Consider the following 13,293-nt stretch of genomic DNA (forward strand, 5'->3'; position numbering starts at 1 on the left):
GAGAGCAAAGTCCAAAGTCCAGTTGAAATGTCTGCGTGACTTCCTCTATTATTATTATTATTATTATTATTATTATTATTATTATTATTATTAGTAGTAGTAGTAGTACTAGTAGTAGTAGTAGTAGTAGTAGTAGTAGTAGTATTAATATTCCGCTTTTCAACTAAAAGTTCACAAAGCGGTTTACAGAGAAAAATCAAAATAACTAAATGGCTCCCTGTCCCAAAAGGTCTCACAATCTAAAAAGATGCAAATGAATACCAGCAGACAGCCACTAGAACAGACACTGCTGGGGTGAGGTGAGCCAGTTACTCTCCCCCTGCTAAAAAAAGGAGCACCCACTTGAAAAAGTGCCTCTTACCCAATTAGCAGGGGTAACATTAGCAGTATTCATTTAATGCACTTGGTTGGTCCCCAATTTTTCCAATGAAATTATTGTGCTTAATATGTTGTTCCAAAAACATTTTGTAACTATTTCCTAATGTTTTTTCTCACTTGCCTCTTCACATACAAAATTAACCTTGAAGATGCCAAGTATTATGAGGTAAACTATGCCTTCTCAACATTCCTATATATGTGTTATCAGGACAAAGGTCAGTTCTTCTACAGAGAAATAGCTTAAAGAGGAATAAGTCTGAAGCTGAAAAAGGATGGAGGGATGGTGCATAATTCTTCAGCAACTTGATATTTCTCTGCTTGAACAAGTACCTTTTCCCACTTGAGAACCTAAGAGGAATGTTCCAATATATTCATTAAATTTTAGGAATCCATTTTCCTTCCTGTACCTCATACCACAATCAATTTCTTAGTATATATTGCTTTGAGTAGATAAAATAAAGGTGAAAGACTCAAAAGAACTATTTCAATACATTTATTAAGCACCCATTTTCCGTCCCATCACTCTCCAGAACGCTTCTTTCACAGCCTTGTTCCTCAAACTGTAAATCAGAGGGTTGAGCATAGGGGTCACCACCCCATAGAAGATTGCAACAAATTTGTCCTGGTCTGAAGATCTGTCTGGTGGCTTCAAGTACATAGCTATGGCTGTGCCATAGAAGATCCCAACCACTGTAAGATGAGAGCCACATGTAGAGAGAGCCTTTCTCCACCCCTGTGCTGAGCGGATTCTCAACACTGCCAGACCAATGCGAACATAAGTCACCAGAATGAAGGCAAATGGTACAAGAAGAGTAAAAACACTGCTGCCTAGTGTAACACCCAAACTGGCAGAGATATCTGAGCATGCCAGTTTCACTACAGCTTGCACCTCACATAAAAAATGATTGATAACATTGTGGCCACACAGTTGGGTTTTCATGATGAAGAAGATTACAACAGATAGAAGAAAAGCCAAGGTCCATGCAGAGGCAGCCAAACAACCACACACCTTTCTGCTCATGATCAGTGAGTAGTGGAGAGGGCTGCATATAGCCACAAAGCGGTCATACGCCATGACGGCCAGCAAAATGCATTCCGTCACACCAAGGAAGAGGGAGATGCGCATCTGAGCAAAACACCTGGCATGGGAGATGGTGGGGTTTTCTGCAAGGCTGTGGGCCAACATCTGAGGGATTGTGCTGGAAGTGTAGCAGATATCAAGAAGGGAGAGGTTGCCTAGGAAGAAATACATGGGGGTGTGGAGGTGCGAATCTACTGCAGTCAGAAGCACAATAAGTCCGTTCCCAGTGATGGTAATCAGATAGAGGAAGAGAAACACCACAAAGATTACTTTACGCATGAATGGCTGGCTGGAGAGACCAGTCAGTAGGAAGATCTCTGGCTCAGTCTCGTTCTCGTTTGCAGGGAGGGTGGAATTGTAAAGCCTGGTCATGATGTCCTCTTATATGCATGGAGGGTAAATAGAGAAAAATAGATTAGCTGTAATGTAATGTCATGTTCTCATCACTATTTGTGGAAACATGATGTAATCCTACTTGCTTGCATGCTCCTTTTAGTGCTACAGTTTAAGAACAGACTTTGGCAGGCCAATATTGCATCTAACTGTAGTATATTCATGAGTAGTAGAAATGTTATAAACCCTGCAAGCATTGATCTGGAGACAATCAATTTACAGCGCAATCTTAACTTGCGCTGGGACAGGCCAGCATGCCTGCGCTGTATCCAGCACAAAGTTCAGTCCAGGGCAAGAGGAATCGTTTTCCCCTTACCCGGGGGAGAGCCACTGCAGCCCCAGTGGGGCTACTCAGATCTTCGCCACCCCTGGAAGTAGCACAATTCTGAGCAGCCTAGGGCTGGCCCAGGCTGCCCAGGTACAGGGTCAGGATCTAGCATAATTGCTGGATCTGCTCCCTGACCGCCCGTCCTCAGCAATGCCTGCTGCCCACTCCCCACCCTGGAACGCCTCCCTCCTGCCTCCTACCCGCCCTCCCCAGACCCCTGCCATGGCCGAGCTTGACCAGCGCAAACTCACCTTTCCCAGAGCCCATGATGGCACAGGGAGGGGTGCTTCCGGAGTGGCGCACTTTCCTGACACTCCTGAGCCAGCGCAAGGGACTTGGGCCAGCCTAACACCATGTTAGGATTGCAGCCTGATATGGATATATAGTATTTCCTAATCTTCTTCAACCCAAAATCCACTTACTAAGATAATAAATGTGATTGTACTGTCAGAGATCCCTAGGAAATACAAAGTGATGGGGAGATGAGAACCTACAACGATCAAGAGGACAATGAGGTGTTCCCCGAGCTTTGCAAATATTTGTGAACTGTAGCGCTTTTCAATGTGAAGGGAATCTGGTTATCCCCTTCCCCCTGCATTCTAAGTCTGAAAGAACTCAGAGAGACAAACAGCCCACTGTTCTGACATTCACTTCTTCTGTTTATTCAAGACAATTGTCTGGCACAGAGTCAATCACAGCTAGCATGCTGGTCAGCTATGAGAGAGATGTACAATCAGATACAGACATTCCATGTTTATATATCTGTTCCAAATGCCTGATACATATTCAAAATTCAATCCATTACCAAAATTGGCAGATTCACCTGCTCCTTATAGATTAGTTTCTATTCTCAAAGTCATATTTTTTTCAAGAAAGCACAGTTTGAATACAAAATTCTACTCTCCTCGTGTTTCCTGTTTGTTGAGATTAATTACATTCTTTTAGGGAAGGTCAAGTCACATTCCTCAAGCAGAGATATCTCCTCCCGTTACTCAGAGACTATGGACCTCCACAGATAAAACCTGAAGGCTGAACACATCATGGTATAGCATATTACAGTTGTTCCCAAACTGATGGGTCATAACCCACTGGGGAACCAGAAAAGGGCCATTCCCTTTTAAAGGGAACGGCTCAGAAATTGGCACCAACGCAACTGGGGCAATTGTGCTGCTGCCGGGGACAGAAGGGTTTTATTAAGCTTACCTGGGGGTCGCTATGGCTCTCCAGAGGGTCTGGGGAGCCTGTGACTCCCTCTGTAGCTCTCCATGAGCTTCCAAACTCCTTTGAAAAAGAAAAAAAAAACTGGTTTCACGAAAAACAAACAGGAAGTGTTATTTTTTGTTTTTCAAAGCCGATTGGCGACTCATGGAGGCCTGCACAAGGGGTGGCAGGCTCCCCAGACCCTCCGGAGAGCCACAGCAACCCCCAGGTAAGTTCTAAAAACTTTTCCCTCCCTGGCAGTAGCACGATCGTCTCGATCATGTTGCTGCCCCCTCCCCTCCCCATACTTACAGGGTTCCCAAAGTCTGAGTAGGACTTTGGGAACCACTGGCATATTATATATCCCAGTTCCAATAAGATGGGCCTTAATGGGCCTTTTCAGGACCACACATAATAGTGGACTTCCATTTTCTGACATCAGTGAAATATTCCATGCCACTGAACTTGGAAAATAATAATTTGGATAGAACATTTTGAATGTGTTAAAATGTGCTGAATATGTTAAAACCTGGCTTCTGTTTATCGAGGGGGGTGATATTCCACAGTTCTGATGCAGTTATTTTGCTATGGCTTTTCAGTTGTGCTGTGTTGTTTTACTTCATGCCTATTTTTTAATTAGTTTTTTTTCCACCTTTGGTAGTATTTTTTTAATGTTATTGAGGACCTCCTTTGGTTGCCTTCATAAGTAAGAATGGCAGCATAGGAAATGTTCTCAGATACATGAGTTTTGAATGTAAATCTTATGGACACTTGAAATGTGCAGTATAATTGGAAAAAGAACCTTGGAGAACTTACCTTCAGCCAGTGGAAAATGAACATGAAGGACTCGTCTGATCTTCTTCCTGAAAACATCTGGCTAGAGACAATTCTCTTGTCCTCTGTTGTTTGATGCAGCTGGATTGGACTGCCTTGTGCAGCCAGCTGCTGTGCATGTTTATTTAGAATTAAGTACCATTTTAATCAGTGGAGTTTTCTCCCTTGTCTGTATGGAAAGGATTGCAGCCTAAGGACAACTAAAAATAATGGAAGAGAGTTTCATAAATCGTCATCATGCAGACAGTGAAACAGTTGTGGATGAAGAAAAAAATCCAAATCTTCCCAATTTGGAAGTAAGAGCAAATGAACAACAGCAATAATAAATTCACTAAAAGCTACAAATGACTATATTGTATGATAAGTTTAGGTTAGGTTTATCATGTGAGCGTAAATTGGGTCAAGATCCCTGCCGATTCCACTAGCTATTTACAACTGATAGGTGCCATGTAAATATCTCACTCTCCATGACAGCTCCTATTGGGGTTCTGCAAATGAATTCGATACCAAGAGTATTGCATCAAGACAAATCTTTTAAAAAATGGTCCTCTGTGATAAAGAGGACCTTCTTATCTGCATGGAAGAATAAACCTGAGATCTAGACAACGTGGAGCAACTTCACTGGAAACCAACCTATTTGTGTGGCTAGAAACTAAGGAAGGCACCTTGTAATTATAACAGGATAAAACTCTTACCAACAGGCTTTTCCCGCTCTGAGTCATTTAAGAGATTAAGAGGCAGAATTGCCCATACCATTGAGAATATGTCCCAAATGGGCAATTAAAATCCTGGCCAGTATAGGATAGGCATGCCTTTCAGGCATTTGCAAGCTATATTTCCAGCCAAAATAGCAGGCAACGATGGGCACAGCAGTAAAATATGATCACAAGAAGTGTGTAACATTGTATATACAGGTGGGGCCTTTGTATCCAATAGGAGATCCGTTCTCGGACCCCTCGCCGACACTGAAAAATGTGGATAAGGAAATTTGTGGTTTCGGCCCCTTTAAACCTTTCAAAGGTGACCGGAGCTGTGCTCTGGTCTCCTGTGGAGGACTTTCTGAAGCCCAGAGGCTGCACGCATCTGCGTGTGGCCTCTGTAGCACGAAAAAATGCTACTTCCGGTTCCCTTATACCTTTTAAGGCATTCTGAGGACCTGGGAGGCAAACAGGCAGTGAATGCTGTCAAGCCGCGGTTGGCATTAGATGCAGTCGATTTTATTGTGAATTACACCCAAGCATTCTTTTCTGACAGCCCTCTTCATTTTGCCGTATTGTAAAGTAAAGTGACTATCGCTGTATCCAGTGGGCACCAGGAAGCAGCTGGAGGTCCCCTTCCCCCAGGGAAAGAAAGCCCCAAGCCTCACAATGAGGCTTCTCAAGCCTTTCTTTGGCTATTTTGTCGACATAGACCTGAGAGTCAGAGTTCAGGGTACGGAGAAGTTGAGCTCTGCCAATTCCACTCCCAGTTCCTCCTTCCCCCATCCTTGTTCCATGCTCCCCCCGCCCCCCAGAGGCTGCACTGACACCTGGCAGTTGCACTTACCCCCTGGTGGCAGCATGTCCTCTTCCTGTCAGCGCTGACTGGCGTGGACCCTGTTCCAGCACTCCCTGTTCAGCACTGGTTCTGGGCCAGTTTAGGATTGGACCCTAAGCCCTCACTAACGCATTCGGAAGGGCCGTAGACTTACTTGGTTCCCCTTGTCATCCCTCTCCATTCCTTTACTCTTCCCTGGTACTTTCCTGCCTCTTTCACTTCACTCCTCCCATCCCTTCTCACATTTATTTCCACTCTTCCTTCCCTCTGGCCCAAACAGATCAGACTCAAGGCTTCTCAGCCTCTTCCTCCTTGCCTTCCTCTTGTTTTTGCCCTTCCTGCTTCCTCTTGTCCTCCTCCCTTCTCATCATCCTCAAGTCTTCCTCTTCTCCCCATCCTGCCTTGCCCCAATCTTAGACTGTCCCTATCATCCTCAACCCCTCCCAGCCTCCAGTGCTGTGGTACAGAGGCTGTTGAGGCCCAACACCAGTTCTCCACCACAGCTGTTGCTAAGGACAGAGGTCAACATTGCCACATCCGGAAGCGGAACACTGGTGTGGCGGTTGACTGGTTCCATAAAACACACATTTTTGTCTGGCTTTCTTTGGCTATCCTTTGGACCCGAGTTATTTAGGGCTCAATCCCATTGCTGGGCAGTGCCAGCAGCTGCTATGCTGCCCCAACAGCCACTGTTGCAGAAATTCTATAAGGCACATCTGCACCAGCAGTGAGGATGAGTTGCCAGCACTGATGCCCATAGCAGTTGGCGCTGACCTCAGTGCTGGGAAGACGACCCCACAGAGTGGCCAGTGGTAAGTGTTCCTGCCAGCCAGTGGAGAGGCTTTTGGGGGCACTGGGAGAGCAGGGTGGGGGTAGAACTGGGCCAGGGGAGGGCAGGTCAGAGGATGATTAGGCCCAGAAGGGGGGACAGAGATGATGGCAAACACTGCCACCTGACCTGCAGGGCCCTACACTGGCCTTCTTGGTTCTGCACCAGAAAAATAGCTGGCACAGCTCTGAGGAGAGCCACTGGGGCCACTGGGGCTTTATTATCAGTATGGGAACAAACAGGGTTCCCTTACCCTGAGGAGACTCCAGCACCTGCCCCAGCCTCACAGGATGCAGTAGTGGCCCTATGACACTCCTGCAGTGCTGGGCACCAGACCAGCTTGGCATTGGACTGCCTGACTCTGGCTGGAGCAGCCTTTGATGTTGACAGTTACTAAAGCAGGGGAAAGTGGGGCTGTAAGGGGACCCAGAGGGCAAAACCAGTCCAGCTCTTGGGGGGGGGGGGTTACAAGTGGACTACCTTGGAATGCCAGATGCAGGGGACGGCATCAGGACTTAGGTTGTGTCTTGCTGTCTTTTGTAGTCCCTGCCTGAAGCATTTGGTGGGCCACTGTGAGATACAGGAAGCTGGACCAGATGGACCATTTGTTACCAAAAGGGCTGTTTTGTTTAGGGGGAATTATTACACTACCCTTATTGGAACCTCAGGATCGCAGGCTGGATAACAAGAGGGTGTAATGCCGAGAAATTCCCTTTAGCTCAAAGAGGAGACTGGGAGAAAGATAACTTTTAATAAAAGATTATAGTTTTATTACAAAAGCACAAAGGTAAACATAATGCACGTGGAAAAATGATAGGTATATCTTCCTTGGTCCTAGTGCTTGAATCCAGTGTACCTAGCTTTCATGGTGGTTGCGCGTGGAGAATGTTTGGTGCATCCGAGGAAATTAGAAAAAGGAAAGGTTGTAGGGAAGGATTTTAGGGGTCCCTGGTCTGCCAAACCCAGTTGCTAAGTAAAGATGGGGAGAGAAGGGGAGAAAAAAGGGGGGGAGAAGGGAAAGAGTTTCAGGTGCCAGATAGTTACCTGTCCTGTAGAGCAGTTGGGGGGGGGGAGAGTTCTGTGTAGAGGACCCTCTGACACAACACAGATGTTGTGATTGCGAAAACACGTTTTTTGCCGACTCGTGTACACTTTTTTTTGCCGACTCATGTACACTTTTTTGCCAACTCATGTACACTTGAGCCACCCATGTTGATGACTCTGGCACTGACTCGGGCCTCAGGCCACTGATTCAGACATGAGTAATGAATGTGAACAACTCAAGTGAGTGGGTGTGCTTGCCTACTTTTCCCCACGGCTTGAAAGACCTTGTGGGACCATTTGGAAGCCAGCAGTTCCAGCCAGGAGGCAGGGAAAGCGTAATGTTTTCCGTTTGCATTGAGCAGGAGGTGGGAGAGGTAGGCAGGAGCAGGCTCTCTTGTCTGATTTCTGGGTAGTCTGATTTTTTTCTTTGGATGAGGGAGGGCAGAAGGAGGAGCCCAAGAGGGTTTTTGCCTTAGAACTGGCTGAAGAAGCCTGGAGGGGGAAGCAGGTGGGCAAGCCAGGGGCAGGTGGTTTGTAGCGATCACACTTTCCAGCCTCATGGCTTCTGCGGGCTCCTTTATTACTTGGGAGGAGGAAGCCTCATTGAATGACTGGCGCAAAAGGGCTACTTCTGAGTAGAGGTGCAAAGGATTGGGTTGTAGTGCTAAGCCTCCCAGCTGCTGTGTGTGACCCTCCTCCTGCTTGCCACTTCTGTCTTCACTCTCACGCAGCCTCTCCTGCCTTGCCCAGTCCCGTTTGGTCCATGCCCTGGTGTGCCTGACCCATGCTGCCCACTTCTCAAAAGACTCTAATCAAATTGATTTGGGAATTTGGGGAGGGGGAGTCACCACAAGCACTCGCTATGACTCATGCACAAGTTGAGTTGCTGGGGGCGGAGACTCGGGCACTGACTCGATTCTCACTGCAGTGCCAAGTTCCCATCCCTGTCCATTACTTCCACTCTGCCAACCCACCTGCATTGGCAGGCCTCCAACATCCAATAAAATTATTCTGCTTAATATGTTGTTCCAAAAACATTTCATCACTATTTCCTAATGTTTTTCCTCACTTGCCTCTTCACATACAAAATTAACCTTGAAGATGAAAGTATTATGAGGGTAAACTATGCCTTCTCAACATTCCTATGTATGTGTTATCAGGACAAAGGTTAGTTCTTCTACAGAGAAATAGCTTAAAGAGGAATAAGTCTGAAGCCGAGAAAGGATGGAGGGACGGTTCATAATTCTTCAGCAGCTTGATATTTCTCTGCTTGAACGAGTACCTTTTCCCACTTGAGAATCTAAGAGGAATATTCCAATATATTCATTAAATTTTAGGAATCCATTTTCCTTCCCGTTGCTCTCCACAAGGCTCCTTTCACATCCTTGTTCCTCAAACTGTAAATCAGAGGGTTGAGCATGGGGGTCACCACTATGTAGAAGACTGCAACAAATTTGTCCTGGTTTGACGATCTGTCTGGTGGCTTCAAGTACATAGCTATGGCTGTGCCATAGAAGATCCCGACCACTGTAAGATGAGAGCCACATGTAGAGAGAGCCTTTCTCCACCCCTGTGCTGAGCGGATTCTCAACACTGCCAGACCAATGCGAACATAGGTCACCAGAATGAAGGCAAATGGTACAAGAAGAGTAAAAACACTGCTGCCTAGTGTAACACCCAAACTGGCAGAGATATCTGAGCATGCCAGTTTCACTACAGCTTGCACCTCACATGCAAAGTGATTGATAACATTATGGCCACACAGTTGGGTTTTCATGATGAAGGATGGTACAACAGATAGAAGAAAAGCCAAGGTCCATGTAGAGGCAGCCAAACAACCACACACCTTTCTGTTCATGATCAGTGAGTAGTGGAGAGGGCTGCATATAGCCACAAAGCGGTCATACGCCATGACAGCCAGCAAAATGCATTCCGTCACACCAAGGAAGAGGGAGATGCGCATCTGAGCAAAACACCTGGCATGGGAGATGGTGGGATTTTCTGCGAGGCTGTGGGCCAACATCTGAGGGATCGTGCTAGAAGTGTAGCAGATATCAAGAAGGGAGAGGTTGCCTAGGAAGAAATACATGGGGGTGTGGAGGTGCGAATCTACTGCAGTCAGAAGCACAATAAGTCCGTTCCCAGTGATGGTAATCAGATAGAGGAAGAGAAACACCACAAAGAGCACTTTACGCATGAATGGCTGGCTCGAGAGACCAGTCAGTAGGAAGATCTCTGGCTCAGTCTCGTTCTCGTTTGCAGGGAGGGTGGAATTGTAAAGCCTGGTCATGATGTCCTCTTATATGCATGGAGGGTTAAATAGAGAAAAATAGATTAGCTGTAATGTCATGTCATGTTCTCATCACTGTTTGTGGAAACATGATGTAATCCTACTTGCTTGCATGCTCCTTTTAGTGCTACAGTTTAAGAACAGACTTTGGCAGGCCAATATTGCATCTAACTGTAGTATATTCATGAGTAGTAGAAATGTTATAAAACCTGCAAGCATTGATCTGGAGACAATCAATTTACAGCGCAATCTTAACTTGCGCTGGGACAGGCCAGCATGCCTGCGCTGTATCCAGCACGAGGTTCAGGCGTTTAGTGGCTCAGTCCAGGGCAAGAGGAATCGCTTCCCCTTACCCGGGGGAGAGCCACTGCAGCCCCAGTGGGGCTACTCAGATCTTCGCCACACCTGGAAGTAGCACAATTCTGAGCAGCCTAGGGCTGGCCCAGGCTGCCCAGGAATGGGGTCAGGATCTAGCATAACCGCCCGTCCTCAGCAATGCCTGCTGCCCACTCCCCACCCTGGAACGCCTCCCTCCTGCCTCCTACCCGCCCTCCCCAGACCCCTGCCATGGCCGAGCTTGACCAGCGCAAACTCACCTTTCCCAGAGCCCATGATGGCACAGGGAGGGGTGCTTCCGGAGTGGCGCACTTTCCTGACACTCCTGAGCCAGCGCAAGGGACTTGGGCCAGCCTAACACCATGTTAGGATTGCAGCCTGATATGGATATATAGTATTTCCTAATCTTCTTCAACCCTAAATCCACTTACTAAGATAATAAATGTGATTGTACTGTCAGAGATCCCTAGGAAATACAAAGTGATGGGGAGATGAGAACCTACAACAATCAAGAGGACAATGAGGTGTTCCCCGATCTTTGCAAATATTTGTGAACTGTAGCGCTTTTCAATGTGAAGGGAATCTGGTTATCCCCTTCCCCCTGCATTCTAAGTCTGAAAGAACTCAGAGAGACAAACAGCCCACTGTTCTGACATTCACTTCTTCTGTTTATTCAAGACAATTGTCTGGCACAGAGTCACTCACAGCTAGCATGCTGGTCAGCTATGAGAGAGATGTACAATCAGATACAGACATTCCATGTTTATATATCTGTTCCAAAGGCCTGATACATATTCAAAATTCAATCCATTACCAAAATTGGCAGATTCACCTGCTCCTTATAGATTAGTTTCTATTCTCAAAGTCATATTTTTTTCAAGAAAACACAGTTTGAATACAAAATTCTACTCTCCTCGTGTTTCCTGTTTGTTGAGATTAATTACATTCTTTTAGGGAAGGTCAAGTCACATTCCTCAAGCAGAGATATCTCCTCCCGTTACTCAGAGACTATGGACCTCCATAGATAAAACCTGAAGGCTGAACACATCATGGTATAGCATATTACAGTTGTTCCCAAACTGATGGGTCATAACCCACTGGGGAACCAGAAAAGGGCCATTCCCTTTTAAAGGGAATGGCCCAGAAATTGGCACCAACGCGACTCGGGCAATTGTCCTGCTGCCGGGGACAGAAGGGTTTTTTAAACTTACCTGGGGGTCGCTATGGCTCTCCAGAGGGTCTGGAGAGCCTGTGACTCCCTCTGTAGCTCTCCATGAGCTTCCAAACTCCTTTGAAAAAGAAAAAAAAACTGGTTGCACAAAAAGAAACAGGAAGTGTTATTTTTTGTTTTTCAAAGCCGATTGGCGACTCATGGAGACCTGCACAAGGGGTTGCAGGCTCCCCAGACCCTCCGGAGAGCCACAGCAACCCCCAGGTAAGTTCTAAAAACTTTTCTCTCCCTGGCAGTAGCACGATTGTCTCGATCATGTTGCTGCCCCCTCCCCATACTTACAGGGTTCCCAAAGTCTGAGTAGGACTTTGGGAACCACTGGCATATTATATATCCCAGTTCCAATAAGATGGGCCTTAATGGGCCTTTTCAGGACCACACATAATAGTGGACTTCCATTTTCTGACATCAGTGAAATATTCCATGCCACTGAACTTGGAAAATAATAATTTGGATAGAACATTTTGAATGTGTTAAAATGTGCTGAATATGTTAAAACCTGGCTTCTCTTTATAGAGGGGGGTGATATTCCACAGTTCTGATGCAGTTATTTTGCTATGGCTTTTCAGTTGTGCTGTGTTGTTTTACTTCAGGCCTATTTTTTAAATAGTTTTTTTCTACCTTTGGTAGTATTTTTTAATGTTATTGAGGACCTCCTTGGGTTGCCTTCATAAGTAAGAATGGCAGCATAGGAAATGTTCTCAAATACATGAGTTTTGAATGTAAATCTTATAGACACTTGAAATGTGCAGTATAATTGGAAAAAGAACCTTGGAGAACTTACCTTCAGCCAGTGGAAAATGACCATGAAGGACACGTCTGATCTTCTTCCTGAAAACATCTGGCTAGAGACAATTCTCTTGTCCTCTGTTGTTTGATGCAGCTGGATTGGACTGCCTTGTGCAGCCAGCTGCTGTGCATGTTTATTTAGAATTAAGTACCATTTTAATCAGTGGAGTTTTCTCCCTTGTCTGTATGGAAAGGATTGCAGCCTAAGGACAATTAAAAAATAATGGAAGAGAGTTTCATAAATCGTCATCATGCAGACAGTGAAACAGTTGTGGATGAAGAAAAAAATCCAAATCTTCCCAATTTGGAAGTAAGAGCAAATGAACAACAGCAACAATAAATTTACCAAAAGCTACAAATGACTATATTGTATGATTAGGTTAGGTTTATAATGTGAGTGTAAATTGGGTCAACATCCCTGCCGATTCCACTAGCTATTTACAACTGATCGGTGCCATGTAAATATCTCACTCTCCATGACAGCTCCTATTGGGGTTCTGCAAATGGATTCGATACCAAGAGTATTGCATCAAGACAAATCTTTTAAAAAATGGTCCTCTGTGATAAAGAGGACCTTCTTATCTGCATGGAAGAATAAACCTGAGATCTAGACAAGGTGGAGCAACTTCACTGGAAACCAACCTATTTGTGTGGCTAGAAACGAAGGAAGGCACCTTGTAATTATAACAGGATAAAACTCTTACCAACAGGCTTTTCCTGCTCTAAGAGATTACCTGTGCAGGCAGAATTGCCCATACCACTGAGAATATGTCCCAAATTGGCAATTAAAATCCTGGCCAGTATAGGATAGGCATGCCTTTCAGGCATTTGCAAGCTATATTTCCAGCCAAAATAGCAGGCAATGATGGGCACAGCAGTAAAATATGATCACAAGAAGTGTGTAACTTTGTATATACAGGTGGGGCCTTTGTATCCAACAGGAGATCCGTTCTCGGACCCCTCGCAAACACTCAAAAATGTGGATAAGGAAATTTGTGGTTTTGGCCCCTTTAAACCTTTCAAA

At 45.5% G+C, this 13,293-nt stretch overlaps 2 protein-coding genes across 2 annotated transcripts; both read right to left on the reverse strand.

Moving 5' to 3' along the window:
- Positions 1-874: 874 nt before the first annotated feature.
- Positions 875-1,831, reverse strand: LOC136638728 (olfactory receptor 13H1-like). Its single transcript, XM_066612762.1, has one exon. It carries the CDS (start codon positions 1,829-1,831, stop codon positions 875-877), a length of 957 nt encoding a protein of 318 aa, XP_066468859.1.
- Positions 1,832-8,956: 7,125 nt separating this feature from the next.
- Positions 8,957-9,913, reverse strand: LOC136638729 (olfactory receptor 13H1-like). Its single transcript, XM_066612763.1, has one exon. It carries the CDS (start codon positions 9,911-9,913, stop codon positions 8,957-8,959), a length of 957 nt encoding a protein of 318 aa, XP_066468860.1.
- Between the last annotated feature and the right edge of the window lie 3,380 nt (positions 9,914-13,293).

Source organism: Tiliqua scincoides, chromosome 2 (assembly GCF_035046505.1).
Source record: "Tiliqua scincoides isolate rTilSci1 chromosome 2, rTilSci1.hap2, whole genome shotgun sequence".
Taxonomy (NCBI): domain Eukaryota; kingdom Metazoa; phylum Chordata; class Lepidosauria; order Squamata; family Scincidae; genus Tiliqua; species Tiliqua scincoides.

Excerpts from the sequence above, each read along its gene's own strand:
- LOC136638728 (XM_066612762.1), bottom strand. The coding sequence starts at position 1,831 with ATGACCAGGCTTTACAATTCCACCCTCCCTGCAAACGAGAACGAGACT.
- LOC136638729 (XM_066612763.1), bottom strand. The coding sequence starts at position 9,913 with ATGACCAGGCTTTACAATTCCACCCTCCCTGCAAACGAGAACGAGACT.